Raw genomic sequence first — 17,189 nt, 5'->3', positions numbered from 1 at the left:
CAAACTTTAAGCCTCGTTCAAGATCACTAGAAAAGAGAGCCAAGGCAATATCATCGTTGTGCTTGCCGGTAACAATCTCCATAAAAAATTCCTCTGTTATAGCAACTTTTTCGTGTCTGGCCTGCTACTTCCAATTCGCGTGTACCGTCATGGTGTTGATCCAATTCGCGGACGCTGGACTTGATTTGCCCATTTCATGGTTGCCGTCTTTGAAGTGGATCCTGGTCCATTTCGTGGGTCATTCCCTTGAGATGGAACTGCATATTGTGGGAATTAATTTCATGGATGCATATTTAAGGAATTAATGATTTTTTTATTTATTTTAATAAAAAAACCTATTTATTGGTATTATATGGACCATATACTTTTGTCTCTGGTTTCATTATTTGTAATGGTTGTAATAAATTTGAATTTTTATTTAGGTTTAATTGATTCAGGGGTATCTATATATATAAAAGAAGATTACAAATAAAGCAAGTTAAATTCATATTTTCAACTCTAACACTCATAAGAAAAAACATAGGAAGCTAAGGAGTTTTTCTTTCTACACCATATTCATTCTTATTCATAACTCCTATACAACACATGCACATAGAAGTTTTTTTCTTTTTTTTTTTTGTCTATAGGGATAGTATTGTTAACAAATTACTAGCCCAAAATGAAAGGTATATAACTATAATCTAGATCATTAATAAGTTGTCCAATTTGTAGCAAACTTTGATTATTCAAACTTGGTGTATTGGAGCTTCAAGAAGATTCATGCAGCAACTAACCAACTTGATTTAATTAGGTACTAACAGAAATTGTAATTATCAAAATCTAATCCTACAATCCATCATCCAAGGTCAAAAGAAAATATTTCACATGAATACAATTATAAAATCTTCATTGGAGTATCCACCAAATAAAAATGCATTTGAATATACAATAATGGGTGTGGTAACTTAAGGAGTTTTTCTCTTAGTAAAACATCTCTATGTGGAGCCTACAAATTCTGTGTGATAACAGAACGATTTCCATAGTTCTGGATCATTCCACAATCTTACCTTTTTCAGCAACCAATAACCTAAAAAGTAAGTGCAAGGAATCATGCTCAACAAATATTAAGGGAAGCAAACTCAGGTGACTTGAAAACCAGAACTTAATAAGCATCCTTTAGAGAAGACTATACCAATGGCATGCTTGAAGTTTGTCACCGAAGATAAAAGTTCAGATCTATTTTAATGCTTGCTGCTAGAATCTTCATTTATGTGCATTGAAGTTTGGACTACGTGCTGTTTGGTCTTTCATTAGTATCAATTCCAGTGTCGATAGTCCACACTTTTTCACAAAAAACTGCACAGTTTGATGAGCTGAAAGCATACCAATTTGAGACCCACAACATGATAATGAAATATCTTATATCTGTTATACCTCCCTTTAAGCTATGTATTTTTTTTCTGAAGATAGAATATGCTAGAAACTCATTTATTATGTATGAAGATCAAGAATTTTGACCTATAGAAGTCACAACAGAAAAAATAGCAACGGGGACCAAACCAAAGCTTTGATCAAACTCAATACTCCAAAATCTTATCTGATTGAATTTCAAATCTTGATTGAAAATATATCGTCTAACTTCAAAGGGGGTTATGATGTATCAAGCAACAAGGTCAACTTCATTTCGATCAGGGGAGACAACATCTAATCTCATCATGCTCTTATACTGATTTGGAACATGAGCCCCTCCATGCACACAGAGTTCCACCACAGCCGGAGCCTTGCCATAATATCTCTTCAAATTGTTATTCAGAGGAGATCCATTCAAATCGTCGACATGCCAAACAGAATTCAGACCCACAAAATCATCTATTGTTGCCTTTTGCCACGCATGTAAACCATTCCGAGACTGATGCTTTGAAGCCTTGCACATTCTTTGCACCTGAAATCATCTCAAACCATGCCTCTAGGGTATGACTACTTAAATCCCTTACTTTGTTCCGTTCTTCCTCACTCAACCAATCCAGATTGCTATTGTTCATCACTAAATTTGGGAAATTCTCTACATGCCTTGCCAGCACAGGAGATGCATTGAGAAGAGATTTGATATTTTCAGAAGAAAGTTTTATTTTATTTTCAATATCTTCCGCAACTGATTCGAAATCAACAATTCTCCCCTCAATACAGTATACGGGTTTCGTTCTCCTTTTTGTGGGATACTTTGCAAGATCTACACCGGCCTGCATACAGAGTTCAACAATGGTAGGGATGCGAGGGACACTGAACCTCTCATCATGTCCAACTCTTGGCTTACCAACACGGTCATAAAGATGAAAGCATTTTGGGAAGAGGACCACATGTGGAGCCCCTCCCCTTCTCCAAACATGCATTGCGCTCCTAGAACCACTCCTTGGTTCAGTACATGTTCGAATTTCATGACCAACATAACCAATGTGAACCTCATTGCATAACCTGATATGGAGAAACCAGTAAAAGTGAAGCCTAGTTGGTCTCATCGCATCCAAGTTTAGAGTCAAAAAATACGACGAGTACTGTTGAGTTTTGAGTTTGATGTTCTATCGGATCCGATAAGAATACTTCTCCCTATATTATCATTACTGTCATTAGCAATTATGGCGGGTTTTACATAATCATCATCTCTTAGGACATTTTCCACCATATCCGGTATTTCAACTGTCCTAGAAATCAAAATCATAATAGGAGTATTTATGTTAGCACCTTGTTCTACAATCTCGTTTTAGTGTTGATCAATTATAAAAGATGGAGATGCCACCATATTTTTCGCGCAGATACAATTACAGGTATAGATAAAGACGCAATAACAGAGGTTAAACCGAAGGCTGCTGATTGATGATTCCGGTTTGATCCTTTTGAGTTAGAGACCACATCCACAAACTTCGCCAATAGTTCAGGGCACATTCGGAAACTGTCGATGACAGTGAAATAAAACTTGCAAATCCTCGTCATTGCCTATCATAAACGAGTCGTACTTTACCCCATCCCAAAGAATAGAAATCGGAATTCCATAATATAACTTCTCGATTCGTTTCATTCCATGTAGATCCAATTCCTATAGTACGGTAGTATTATGAAAATCAACCAGGCTTATAGAAGGTCTAAAAAAGACGCTCAATGAATCTTTATTAGTAAATTTAATTTCCGATTATTTTTTTAATCGTGCATTTATAGTACACAAGAACTAGAAAATTATCCTGCGTAGTCATGTTGTGTGTCACTCTAATGAGGATTCAACATGATATTGGTATTTATACAGGTTGGACGTGTAATTTAAATCGAATTAAATTAATTTGATTTAATAAAGTTGTTTGTAAATGGTAAATCGAATTTAGTAGAATTGATTTACCCTATAATCTTGTTTCTTGTATAAATCGAATTCATCTCACTTGATTTACCTTAATGCACTCATCATTCCTGGTAAATCGAGTCTAATAAGGGCGATTTACTGCTATCAACCCTAAATCGAATGATGTTTGTTAATTTAATTTACTATGCAAATCCTAAATCGAATGTATTCAATTCGATTTATCTATGAAAATCTAAATCGACTTAAGTGAATTCGATTTACATTAAAATAGGCTATCCACGTCACGCTTCTTGGTTTAGGAAATTCATGTAAATTTGGTTTTCATTTCATTTCTTTACATTATTTGTCCTAATAAATTTAATTGATTAAGGAAGTTAAAATTATAACTTTTTTTATTTTACTTAAAAAGGATGGGATAATTACCATCTATTGTCATATATTTAGAATCGCTGACATGATATCATTAGAGAGAATAATGTGGTTTAAACTCATTATATAAAAAATTAGTATCAACTTTTATATAATAATAATAATAATAATAATAATAATAATAATAATAATAATAATAATAATAATAAGATTTAGAGCTGTGCAATGCGCAAAAATCAATTTTATACATTTTTTATTCATAATTTTTTAATAGATACATTTTTATTTTATAATTAACTCTTAAAACAAAGAATTGTATCATAATAAATTTTATGATAATAATTATAATAAAAAGATTTAATTATTCTATCGGTCTTTATAATTTTATCGAATTTTTAATTAGGTTTCTATATTTTTTCTTTTTAATTGGGTCTCTATATCGTATTAGATTTTGTAACTAAGTCCCTACTATGACAAAAAGTTAGAATTAACGGAATATTTCCTTAAATTATAGGAAATATCCAGTCAAATGTTAGACATATTGGTTTTATTTAATGAAATATTCTGTTAATTCTAACGTTTTTATCATACCAAGGATTTAGTTACAAAATCTGATATAGTATAGAAACTCAATCGAAAAAATATAAAAATCTAATTAAAAATTTAATGAAACTACATGAACCGACAGAATAATTAAATCTAATAAAAATTAATTTAGCAATTTATATTTTATATATATATTAAAGTATTTACTTGAGTAAATATTTTAATTTATAAATTGTATTCTGTTGCACAATTATATGACAACAAAGTTTGTCATATGTCATTTTTAAGCTATTTTTTAGTGTTATTGTATTTTATTATTTTTTACATATAACAAACTTATAAAGCAAATACAAATATTGGACTTATATTGAATGATGCTCTATATTGTAATTTTGATCTTGTGCTAAAATTAAAAGTGGTCAAAAAGATTTTTGACAATTTGTGTGAGAAATTATGAGATAGATAAAATAGTACTGTACTAATAATAAGAAGAGTGTTGTTGATTATATATATATATATATATATAACAATATGTAATTTAAATGTTTATAACTGAAAATTATTATTATTATTATTATTATTATTATTATTATTATTATATAAATATTAATTGTATTTAACCATTACTTTATAATTAAAATGCTTAATGATTCATAATAAATTTAAATAATTAAGGGTATTGATTAATGAAACTTTTGTAAAAAAAATAAAAAAATTATAATGCAACCTATTTAAAATGAGTGACATGATCCAATGGAAATTAAGAAGAGAGAGTTATCAAAAGGAAGAGGCTAACAACGGTATAGCGATGTTCTTTAGAACGAAGAAGACTGCGACTGTTCTCTAACGCAACGACATTCTTTTCGGCTGGAAGAGGCACACGACAAATGTTACAGTGACCTTAATAGGACGCCGTAGAGAAAGGAAGAGGGTTTCTTCGTCTTCTTTGTCCAAAAGAAGAGAAGGAAGAAAATAGAAGAAGGAGTCTATTAAAAAAAATTTAAAAAGAGAGACAAGTGTGAAGAAAAAGAGAAAATAACTATTAACAGCCAAAGAGAAGAGAATGTTTAATTAATATTTTTAAATTTGTTTATTTTGTTTGGTATAAATGATTGATTAACTTCATACAGAATCATTAATAACGTTGAAATAATTTTTTTGAATATGAGTAAATAATTAAATGTGCTTTTGTTTTTTAAATTATTTAAAATTTAAAATTATAAAATTAAACTATTTAATTAATTTAAAAAGATTATTTTTGTTTAACACAAAAAAATATTTAAATTTTTTAAAAAATTAAATAAAAAATATTTTTTATTTTTATTAAATTATAAAGATATTTTAGTAAAAGTATTGATATGTTATTATTTGTCTATATTTGTAACATATGAATTATGGATACTTATAAATTTCTCATCCTACTAAAAACAAACACCATAAAAATTAAAAAGAGAGAAATGTTGTACACGCAACATAAGCATTGAAAATTGGGAGGTAGAAAACGGAAGTTGGTGTTTGCGGTTTCTCCAATGGCGTTCTCTGCAACTACCACGCCCTCTCCCCAATTTATTCGCCTTCTCTCTGTTCCTCAAAGTCATACTCAATCTCAAACTTCACTCTCTTTCCGATTTCCACAGTCAAATCTGAATCGAACAAGGCCGCTTTCAATTCGATCAGTTTCAGCCCCAGTTTCTGGTATGCTTTAATTTTCGCGGTATTCTCTTCTTATGATGTTCTTGTTTCTTAGTGCTTGCTTATTTGTGTAGCTGGCGTTAACTATTATTATGTTAATTAATAACAAAAATAGATCGAGATTAGCAATATCATAATTATTGCTGGATTATGCGGTACTGTCTTTTTACCTGTTGCAAAATTCATGTTAGGGTTTATTGATTTCGGTTCCGTCGTGTATTATTTTGGCTTTTTGAAGGTTTCAAGTGAGTTGAGAAGGGATTGAATTAATGAACCACTTTTAATGCTTAATAAAATAGATTGTGCAGTACACTAAAACAGGAGATTATTTTTGTTTTTGTCTCCTTCTGCAGCCAGAACAAAACAAAAATGGAAGTTGCAGAGTTTTAAGAAAGAAGAAGATTAACACCACGATATATTCTGGTTTGGTCACAAAGTGCAATATGACCTACGTCTAGTCTCTACCACAACAATGATATAATTTTCACTATAATTAATAAGGATTATAAACACCAATTCTAAACTATTTCAAACTTAGTAAATCACCTAGGTGCTAACCTGACTTAGTTAAGGGGAATTAAGTGCATTCTAACCTAACACATTTTCGAAAATCAAAACACTCAAATAAAGATTAAATGGCTTTTGTATTTGGCAAAATAAGTTTGAATCTAGACAAAAGAAAAATAAGAACACACTCAAATAACAAGGAAACAAGGTTGTGTATATATTCTGACTTAAGCTCAAACGGCCGTCTTCTCTTTTGGATGAAATTTTTTTATAGTGCTTGAAATCTCTTCTTCAATATTGGAATACTTTCCTTTTTCATCAATAGTTGTTGCACACATCAATGCACTTAGCCGTTGGCTTTGAATGAGAATCCTTTCCTTGTTTAGTTTGATTATAATATGCATCAGTTATCCAATCACTCATGACTTTGATTCTTGGAGCGTATCACTTGCTGTTTTGATGGTGCAACATTTTTCCAAAATAGGGCTGATATCATCTTAATTATATTCTCATTAATATTGCTGTTTTGCACAATTCTAGCTTGCTTGATTGGTCATCCTTAATTGATTCCTACATTGCTCATCATAATAGTTAGTTAAAATAGAAAATAATCAAATATGTTTGTCATCACAAGGTAATTAATCAATACTTAACAGCTTTGATCACAGAATTGCATCAGAGTCAGTGACTCAGAGTTAAATCCAAATAATAAAACCATAGAAATAATATGCATATAATAGATTTAGGTGATGGATAATGGACTATATGAATTATCCGATGCCTTTGCTTTTTGCAAGTACTTTGTGTTCCTCCAACTCACTCCCTGAATAAGCTTAAGTTTTTCTGCTGTTGTCATGTACTTTGAATTTTCTCCATGTCTACATGTTGTCCTAATCCAATTTTTTACTTTCATTCTCAAACCCCTTTTGAAAATCTTTCAGCTGCACCTGCATCTGGGGCTGTGGCACCTGCAATATCACTTACGGATAATGCACTGAAGCACTTGAATAAGATGAGGTCTGAGCGAAATGAGGATTTATGTTTAAGAATAGGTGTCAAACAGGGTGGGTGTTCCGGTATGTCGTACACTATGGATTTTGAGGACAAGGCTAATACAAGGCCAGATGACTCCATCATTGAGTACAATGGTTTTGTAATTGGTACGGTTTCATCTTCTAGTTCTTATTAATGTTGTGTTCATAATCTCCTAATTGAGCTGTTTGACCAGCATAATATGATCTATGTGGGTTTAGGGTTTAGGCAATTGGTATGAATTCTTAATGAGTTAAGAATTTGTGAAAATCCCGATATATGATGCTGTCTATGGAACAGTTTATGGCCATTTTTTGGTGCAACATGTATCAATTAGTTGTAATTATTTTCTAGTATTATTATTTTGAAGGATTACAGGTAATTATCTGCTAGCTCTATGTTGCTCCGGTAGGCATGAATTTTAATCTTAGACTGGATTAAAATCTTGGTGTTTAACATGAACTTCTGTTTAAGCTTTGTTTGCTAGAACTTTGTCAGCTCATTTCAAACAGCAGTTAGCACTGCATTTATTTATTTATTTACTCTTTGAACGAATGTACTTTTCATTGCTTAGAAATTAGAATATTATTACTTTCTTACTGTAATGAAGATTGAAATGAACTGCATCCACCCGGTTGTATATAAGTCACCACTTGACATTTTTGGCTTCTCCATCTGTATTTGCAGTTTGCGATCCTAAGAGCCTACTCTTCATATTTGGCATGCAGTTGGATTATAGTGATGCCTTGATTGGGGGAGGTTTCTCTTTCAAGAATCCTAATGCGACACAAACTTGTGGATGTGGCAAATCCTTTGCTGCGGAAATGTAAAACCATGTTTATAGACAAAAGTTACAATATCTGATGTTTCTTCGAAGGACACTTTAGACTATGTATACTTCTTTAACGTTGGACCACTTGAACTAGCCCAATGTAATTTGTTTAGGCTATTCATAATCGCAGACACACATAATACAAAAGTACAAATAGGTGAAATTTCGCCCCATGTATTAGGCTCGTGTTGCCTCTACAGGAATGTGACGTCTCAATCTACTATTTCCCATATACTTTTACACATCCGCATATAATATATATTGAAATACAAAATATAAATTAAAAATGAGTTAAATAACGTATATATTTATATATAAATATAGCCATGTAGTGGTTGTTTTTTGGTATATATGTATTTTTGCTATTTTTATTATGTTTCTCAACACATGTGAAAGCACTTGATAGGCCAATACATTTAGCAGATTATGTTGTTCGGTAGATTATGTTGTTCGGTAGTTGAAAATTCTGATCATCTATTTATTGTAAAAAAAATAAATAAAAAAGACATTTTGAGAAAAGAAAACAAAAAATATAAAAATTCCTTTGAGTGGTTATTGACCTTTCCAATCAAGTGATGTAAAACAATACACTTAATTAGTTTGTGTGAGTTGCATTAGTAAAGGTTTTTAATGGAGGGTTTTTTGTCTCATCACTACCATATTTATTAGTATTATATGGACCATATACTTTTGTCTCTGGTTTCATTATTTGTAATAGTTGTAGTAAATTTGAATTTTTATTTAGGTTTAATTGATTCAGGGATATCTATATATATAAAGAAGATTACAAATAAAACATGTTAAATTCATATTTTCATCTCTAACACTCCTAAGAAAAAACATAGGAAGCTAAGGAGTTTTTCTTTCTACACCATATTCATTCTCATTCATAACTACTGTACAACACATGTACATAGAAGTTTTTTTTTTTTTTTTTTTTATAGGGATAGTATTGTTAACAAATTACTAGCCAAAATGAAGGGTATATTGAAACAGTTTAGGAAGTCGGCACTTTCATTAAAATCTGATCAACATTTAAACACTAATAATAACTAATTGATTACTACAATCACAAAACCTGCTGACCCCTAGTACTCCTCTAAATCTGGATCATCAATAAGTTGTCCAATTTGTAGCAAACTTTGCTTATTCAAACTTGGTGTATTGGAGCTTCAAGAAGATTCATGCAGCAACTAACCAACTTGATTTAATTAGGTACTAACAGAATTATAATTATTAAAATCTAATCTTACAATCCATCATCCAAGGGTCAAAAGAAAACATTTTCACATGAAGACTATTATAAAATCTTCATTGGAGTATCCACTAAATAAAAATGCATTTGAATATACAATAAGGGGTGTGGTAACTTAAGGAGTTTCTCTTAGGAAAACATCTCTATGTGGAGCCTACAAATTTTGTGTGATAACATAACGATTTCCATAGTTCTGGATCCTTCCACAATCAAGAATTTTGACCTATAGAAGTCACAACAGAAAAAATAGCAACGGGGACCAAATCTCATCTTTGATCAAACTCAATACTCCAAGATCTTATCTGATTGAATTTCAAATCTTGATTGAAAATATATCGTCTAACTTCAAAGGGGGTTATGATGTATCAGGCAACAAGGTCAACTTCATCTCGATCTGGGGAGACAACATCTAATCTCATCATGCTCTTATACTGATTTGGAACATGAGCCCCTCCATGCACACAAAGTTCCACCACAGCCGGAGCCTTGCCATAATATCTCTTCAAATTGTTATTTAGAGGAGATCCATTCAAATCGTGGACATGCCAAACATAATTTGGACCCACAAGATCATCTATTGTTGCCTCTTGCCACACATTTAAACCATTCCGAGACTGATGCTTTGAAGCCTTGCACATTCTCAACTGATGTCCCTTTGGACCAACCTGAACCTCGGGACAATATCCACAAGTATGCACACTGTACTTCTCCATCATCTTCTTTGCACCTGAAATCATCTCAAACCATGCCTCTAGGGTATGACTACTTAAATCCCTTACTTTGTTCCGTTCTTCCTCACTCAACCAATCCAGATTGCTATTGTTCATCACTAAATTTGGGAAATTCTCTACATGCCTTGCCAGCACAGGAGATGCATTGAAAAGAGCTTTGATATTTTCAGAAGAAAGTTTTATTTTATTTTCAATATCTTCCGCAACTGATTCAAAATCAACAATTCTCCCCTCAATACAGTATACGGGTTTCGTTCTCCTTTTTGTGGGATACTTTGCAAGATCTACACCGGCCTGTATACAGAGTTCAACAATGGCAGGGATGCGAGGGACACTGAACCTCTCATCATGTCCAACTCTTGGCTTACCAGCACGTCATAAAGATGAAAGCATTTTGGGAAGTTGACCACATGTGGAGCCCCTCCCCTTCTCCAAACATGCATTGCGCTCCTAGAAGGCTAGAACCACTCCTTGGTCCAGTACATGTTTGAATTTCATGACCAACATAACCAATGTGAACCTCATTGCATAACCTGATATGGAGAAACCAGTAAAAGTGTAGCCTAGTTCGAACGAAGAAAATAAAAATAAATAAAGAAGCACATACAATCCATAAGACCACAACACCATCTAAAAAAATATAATAATAATAAATCACACTCTTTTTTCTCTCTTCATCTCTCTAAATGTTAAATGATAACAACCAGAAAGCATATAATGCAACTCAAAACACAAAATTTCCTTAGAACATATCCATCACACAGTGCAAATCCAGGCAAAAATATACACTTCCTAACTTATTCGCTCAATCTCAGCAAGTGCAACATGTTCTATACTTTAGGACAATCAAAATAATCCATCATTACCATAAGTTCTGCACAATCCATAACCAAAGTTTGAAGATTAAATGATTATGTAAAATGGAAAAAAAAATTGAAACTCTTACTAATTAACTGGTTCCTCAATTTTGCAACATTTGGCAAAGTTTCTAGCTTAGAAATTTTGGAGTCAACATAAAAATCAAATATGCATAGTAACTTACTCGCAGTGCAGCACGGGAATGAGTCGGGCGAGTTGACTCAGACCAGATACGAGTGAATTTTGAGCTAGATATACTCGGTGAGCCACCTCAACGAGTTCTGGAACCAGCAACCCGTTATCCAGTGGTTCCTCCAGAACCCTACATGGCTGTGCCTTACGCGCTTCTCTCTCCTTTCCCTCTCTATCAACACCTTCATCGGCGTCATGTACGGCTTCCTCTTCGATTTCCTCCGGCAAGGCCTCGGCACGTCAGAGTACGTGGATTCTCTGTCGTCCCCGAACGCCACCAGGGGTGAAATCTCTGACGAGAAGGAGAGGGTTGCATTGAAGCGGTGTGGTAGTCGCTTAAGATGAGAAATTATCTCCGAAGAGATGACAATGGCACGCATCTCCGTTACGAATGGTTGACGGTGGACATGGTGGAAACCACCGTACTGGGAAATGGAGCATGTGATCGGAGCTAGTAAGCTTTTTTTCTTTTTTTTTTTTGTGTCAGGGGAGCTAGTAATCTTAGAGACGGTTTAGGAGTCAGGTGCTCAATATTGGGCCTAGTTTGGGCCTCGAACCTGTAATATGATAAGCCTGTGGAATAAAAATATCATTTTACTGACCAAAAAAAATTCATTTAGGCTAACACTTATAAATCATAGCAGTATATGACCAAAAAAATAAATAAATTAATAAATCACAGGAGTAGCAAAATGAACACTGATAAATTATATAGGCTGATTTTTTTTAATATGGTGGCATTATTGGGAAATGTTAGGGTTGGCATTATTTTCAGTTTCGGTTTTGTACTTTTTTTACAATATTTTCACTGAAATTAAAATTACCTTGAATTATCTAAACAACTATAATAATTTTTTTCACTATAATTATGATTTCCTTATCCTATAACTTATGAAGAACATCAATTCATTCTTCCAAAGCCAATATAACATCATAGAATACAAGAATCCAATTGAAACATACAGTAACAAGTACCTACATATTCTACAGGTTAATCAAAATTGGCACTTCAACGCTTTAATTTATATATGATGTATCTGAGGGGAGAATTTTATTAACAAGAGTGTCATAACTATACTAAACATCTGTAAATGTGCTATGTGAGTGATAGATTTCCTTTTTCTCTGAATTTAATTTCATATAAAACAATAAAATAAATTGGGCAATGTCAATTGGTATCAATAATATTTATTCTGAATTGTTGTGCTGCCGGATAACAAATGATTAAAGTAGACAGTGTTCGGACAAATTAGAAGAACGAACCTGAAGAGTTTCCAGACCGAGTGAGAGAGAAGAGCGAAGAGGGAGCAGAGCAGCGAACGACAGGGGAAAAGGAGGCAATAGCTGAATCGAAGGGATAGGGGGACACCGGGACAAGGGACTACAAAAGGCTTCTCACTTCTGGAAGAGGGTTGAATGATGGATTTTTTTTTTTAAAAGAGGTAATGACCAAATTAGTACCCGAAAGATTAAAACGTTGACAGTGCAGTACCTGACTATTGTAATCGATAAAATGGTACTTGGTTAATTTTAAAAACTGACAAGCGTATCCATAAGCTTGCCGGACCAAAGCTCCGGTGAGGACAATGCTTACCTGGACACCGGATTATGCTGACAAATCATGTTTTAATTGAGTTGTAATTTCTAATTAATTAATTTGTTAGCCTAGGTGGAAATTGATTTCATTTTGCCCCAAATCAAAACTCTTTGCCCTAATCCCAAATTAACAAGCTCTCTGAACTTCTGCCACTTGAATCTCTGTTTCTCTACTTCCAACATCTCGATCTGTATCTGTAATTTCTGTTCTCTGCTTCTCTACTTCCACTTCGAAACAGGAAAGGAGAGGAAGAGGAGTGGCCTCGGTTGTTCTAGGTGGAGTCCTAGCGGCGAACAGGGAGGCGAAAGAGAAGCTCGCCGTCGTGTTGGTCAGGTGAAGAGGAGGCTGTTGGTGGCTGGCGGTTAGGGAACTAATGACAGAGGGAGAGAGAGCTTCATGGAGGTGGTGGGTCTCGCACAGAGCCAAGGAGAACCGGCGGCGATGTGGTTGGAGGTTAGGTTCTGGGCTCGGCGGAGGCGAGGTGCGGCGATGGTGAAATCGCGGAGGTGAAGCGTCGAAACAGTGAAGGTGTAGAGGCGCGTTGGGTGGTCCGCGAAGGTTTGGTGGTTCTGGGCGGCGCTAGGGTACGGACATAGGAAAGATGGAGAGGCGGAAGAAGAAGAAAGAGAGAGATATGGTGGCTCTGTGTCGGTTGTGGGTACAGACGCCAGCTGCGGTGGTGATGATTAGAAGCTGAGGCGAGGCTAGGGTTCAGACAGGAGGGGAAGAAGACGGAGGCTGGACGCGAGCTGGAGGTGATATCGCGAAGAGGAGGGTCACGGTGGCTCGGCCAGTAAGAGCGAGGGAGGAGAAGGTGGCCGCCGCTGGTTGGTTGGTTTGGGCCTGAGCCTGGGCCTGGTTATGATCTGTTTTTTCTGCATATGATGTTTCCGTGGTTTCGTGTTTGTGGAGGCTGAAATTGAAGGACCTGACTCGTTCCAAAAGCGAGAATGTTCGAACGAGTTGAGGCTGAGTGAACTCGTCGGGTTCGGCAGTACTCGGCGTTGTGTCGTAGGTGTATTGATGAGTGAGTCTGAAGGATCTAACTCGTTGTAGGGAGGGAGGGTGAGCGAGTGAAAGGGTGTTGGAGTTCATGTTCTTGAATTCGGTTGTTGTGGGAGGAGGTGAAGCGGGAGGTGATGGCAATGGTGCCAATGACGAGGTTGACAAAGATGAAGAGGGAAGAAGGTGTTAACCAGCTGGCTATGAGAAGCGTCATTGAAGCTGTTGGTTCTGCCATAGAGAGCTTGTTAATTTGGAATTAGGGCAAAGAGTTTTGATTTGGGGCAAAATGAAATCAATTTCCACCTAGGCTAACAAATTAATTAATTAGAAATTACAACTCAATTAAAACATGATTTGTCAGCATAATTCGGTGTCCAGGTAAGCATTGTCCTCACCGGAGCTTTGGTCCGGCAAGCTTATGGACACGCTTGTCAGTTTTTAAAATTAACCAAGTACCATTTTGTCGATTACAATAGTCAGGTATCGCAATGTCAGCGTTTTAATCTTTCGGGTACTGATTTGGTCATTACCTCTTTTTAAAATAAATAAAATAAATTTAGTAATTACAAAATAAATAATTTTAAAAATATTTATCGATTTAAATTCTCTAGTTTTATCTCGTTTACTAAACGAAATAATATTTTATGTATTTTGTTTACAGTGTAAACTAAATAGACCACTTATCTCGTTTACAGTGTAAATGACATAAACATCTGCACCTGTCAAGATTTATTGGAGTACCTGGCACCTGCAACTCCCCCATTGAACTGCCGTTTTACATGATCAACGTGGTGAAACCGGATAATGCTGAAGTAGACTAACGGGACGACTGACAACTAGGTCCCCCACTCCTCCTTCTCACGGAACCAGTACGGACACAGAGCTTGTATCGCAGGGTCATCGTACACTCTCCATGCAAATTGAATAAAAAATATTTCCGACATCAGTAACTATACGCTATCTATCTAACTGTCGAAAATATAACGTACTACAATACAGAAAGTATTTAAAATAACAATATATTTTATTTCATGACTAACCTCATCGAACCGTAATCGGTCGATCGAAACCCTCCAATGCAGGACCCTGGCCTGATGCTGATTCCTGCTCTACTGCTGCAATCCAACCAACCTGACAGTAAAGGAAATATATACAATTCGTTAAGTAACAAACCATATGAATTGACAACAATATTTAATGCAAATACAAAAATAAACACTAGTTACCTCGTAGCCAGCGGATACTAGTAGATTCCTCTATCTGGTGGACACCACTGACAAAATCTCTGATAAATCCAGTTCATCAATAGCAGAGTGCAACCGGCGTTGTTCATGACGCCTCACTGTGCTGCCGAACAGAGTAACTAGTAAGTCCAGGCCAGCACAGCCGAGTCCCAGGATAACGACCTACACTCCCCGAAGTCCCGGAGAAGTGGTAGCCAACGTATGTGCACCAGGTTGTTGGACTTGTCTGTCATCAGATACCCTCCGATCAGTAACATAATATAGCACTTGGCGTACTGTCGAAGTCTCCGGGTCGTCGATCGAGGGCATTTGGCGGACACGATCCCGCAACCACACCAGTTTCAGTGTAAAGGACTCCTTCCTCTACACAACCTGCTGTGCCGCCACTGGAGGCCTGGCACCAAGCAGCTACTCCACCATAGCCCACGTCTCCATGCCGTACTACCTATCGAAGTCACGGAGACACCCCCCAACGGGGTTGCCGTATGCACATAGGCCTAGGTGGTACGCCACGTCTTGCAGAGTGATAGTGACCTCACCCCACGGGAGATGAAATGTGTGCGTCTCCAGACATCATCGCTCCACAAGTGCCGAAATCAGGGAATTGTCAAAAGTGAAGTCTCTGAGTGGCACCGTGTCGCCGAATCCAACTTCATCCAGATACGGGATGATGGCGTCCGGTGGAGGAAGGGTATGGCTCACTTGCCGGAGCAGTAGAAGACGAGGCCTCTGAACAATAAAATAAAAATTCAGCCTTATAAAAAGATGATCATAAATTTATGCACATTATTGAATTCTTACTCTTTTTTGTGTGTGTGTTTAGATCAGCTTAACATGTGATACACAGCAAATATTTCTATCTAACTTACAATTACTTCTAATTAAGAACATACTTCCATGTTTCTAGCCTACACATGTCTCTAAATTACATATGCCAGGATACCTTTCATAATTAGAACGTTATATATACTAACAACCTAGCACAAGAAAAAAAAAAGTTTCAAACCAATAATTAAGTCATAACAACCTTGCACAAATAAATAGAGTTCTAAATTCCTTTTAGAGAGCTATCACTAAACTATTTAACTATGTTCTTGTCAATTCAGGACTACCCTAACAATGGCCACATACTTAGATTAAACAAACAAAACGTAACTAACCTCGAAGTCGGCCACCCCGGTGTAATGCGATGTGTCGTTCAGCCTATTGATGTCTCCGTTGTTCCCTGCCTGGCGTGCCATCACCCTATCAGTCTAAAATAGGATAAGAAATGGATAAAAGATGAGAGAAAGAGGTTGACTCAGTCAAAATGGGGCCCAGACTTCTGTTGTAAACGACTTCTACTTAATGGCGCGAACAGGCCTTATCTCATTTACAGTGTAAACGAGATAGATATGTTGCAGCTGGCGTGTTTTATCTTGTTTACACTGTAAACGAGATACATGAAATGTCATATTGTTTACAGTGTAAACGAGATAAGACTAGAAAATTTAAATCGGTAAATAATTTTTAAATTATTTATTTCGGTAATTATTACATTTATTTTATTTATTTAAATAAAAAATCCGTTGAATGATAGAATAACTTGTTTTATTAAGTGCATAGGATAAAGTATATTTTTTGTGGATAAAATTTTTGAAAAGTTTTAAAAATACTCTTAAGTCTTAACAATTAATTTGTTTTAGTTTTGTGCCTAACATTTGAAATAAATTTCAACTTTATTCTTACTATCAACTTTTTATGGTGTGTTGGGTAAACACGTTGGGGAGGTGAAAAGCGCGTTTGAGCTTCTTAAAAGTTTTACTTTTATGTTTAACAATTTTTATCTTTCTGAACGCAAAAATGATTCTGCATTTGAACACACTTTCAAGAGAAACTAAAATTTATAGCTTTTGCGTTTCACGATCATGGTTGCTGAGTACCTTGAAAAATTAGGTGAAAATTTTATTTCTTTTTTATCAATCCTACCCTTCATTTTTTTCTATAAAAAGGATACCAATAACT

The 17,189-nt window shown here is 35.1% G+C and overlaps 2 protein-coding genes and 1 pseudogene across 3 annotated transcripts; 1 reads left to right on the top strand and 2 right to left on the bottom strand.

Annotated features, from left to right (window-relative positions):
- Window positions 1-1,639: 1,639 nt before the first annotated feature.
- LOC112791217 (APO protein 3, mitochondrial-like) lies at window positions 1,640-2,495 on the bottom strand. The gene is made up of 2 exons (XM_072232028.1): window positions 1,974-2,495; window positions 1,640-1,921 (listed from the first exon to the last, which is right to left on the bottom strand). The coding sequence occupies exons 1-2, from the start codon at window positions 2,493-2,495 to the stop codon at window positions 1,640-1,642; spliced, it is 804 nt and encodes a 267-aa protein (XP_072088129.1).
- Window positions 2,496-5,591: 3,096 nt separating this feature from the next.
- LOC112791215 (iron-sulfur assembly protein IscA, chloroplastic) lies at window positions 5,592-8,476 on the top strand. Of its 2 annotated transcripts, none has more exons than XM_025833952.3 (3): window positions 5,592-5,935; window positions 7,381-7,599; window positions 8,159-8,476. In XM_025833952.3, the coding sequence occupies exons 1-3, from the start codon at window positions 5,770-5,772 to the stop codon at window positions 8,299-8,301; spliced, it is 528 nt and encodes a 175-aa protein (XP_025689737.1). In that variant the 5' UTR covers window positions 5,592-5,769; the 3' UTR covers window positions 8,302-8,476. The 2 variants fall into 2 exon arrangements, with proteins under 2 accessions (XP_025689737.1, XP_072089530.1); XM_072233429.1 differs by having other exon boundaries at window positions 5,674-5,935; window positions 6,286-7,599.
- An 823-nt stretch (window positions 8,477-9,299) lies between these two features.
- Window positions 9,300-11,852, bottom strand: LOC112791214 (APO protein 3, mitochondrial-like; annotated as a pseudogene).
- Between the last annotated feature and the right edge of the window lie 5,337 nt (window positions 11,853-17,189).

This window comes from Arachis hypogaea, chromosome 3 (assembly GCF_003086295.3).
Source record: "Arachis hypogaea cultivar Tifrunner chromosome 3, arahy.Tifrunner.gnm2.J5K5, whole genome shotgun sequence".
Taxonomy (NCBI): Eukaryota; Viridiplantae; Streptophyta; class Magnoliopsida; order Fabales; family Fabaceae; genus Arachis; species Arachis hypogaea.
Note: the sequence above shows the minus strand (reverse complement) of the source record. Positions and strands in the feature narration are given on the sequence as shown.

Coding starts and splice junctions, on each gene's coding strand:
- LOC112791215 (XM_025833952.3), top strand. CDS start 5,770: ATGGCGTTCTCTGCAACTACCACGCCCTCTCCCCAATTTATTCGCCTT. Junction 5,936..7,380: donor AGTTTCAGCCCCAGTTTCTG/GTATGCTTTAAT, acceptor AAAATCTTTCAG/CTGCACCTGCATCTGGGGCT. Junction 7,600..8,158: donor GTACAATGGTTTTGTAATTG/GTACGGTTTCAT, acceptor CTGTATTTGCAG/TTTGCGATCCTAAGAGCCTA.
- LOC112791217 (XM_072232028.1), bottom strand. CDS start 2,495: ATGAGACCAACTAGGCTTCACTTTTACTGGTTTCTCCATATCAGGTTA. Junction 1,922..1,973: donor GTGAGGAAGAACGGAACAAA/GTAAGGGATTTA, acceptor AGATGATTTCAG/GTGCAAAGAATGTGCAAGGC.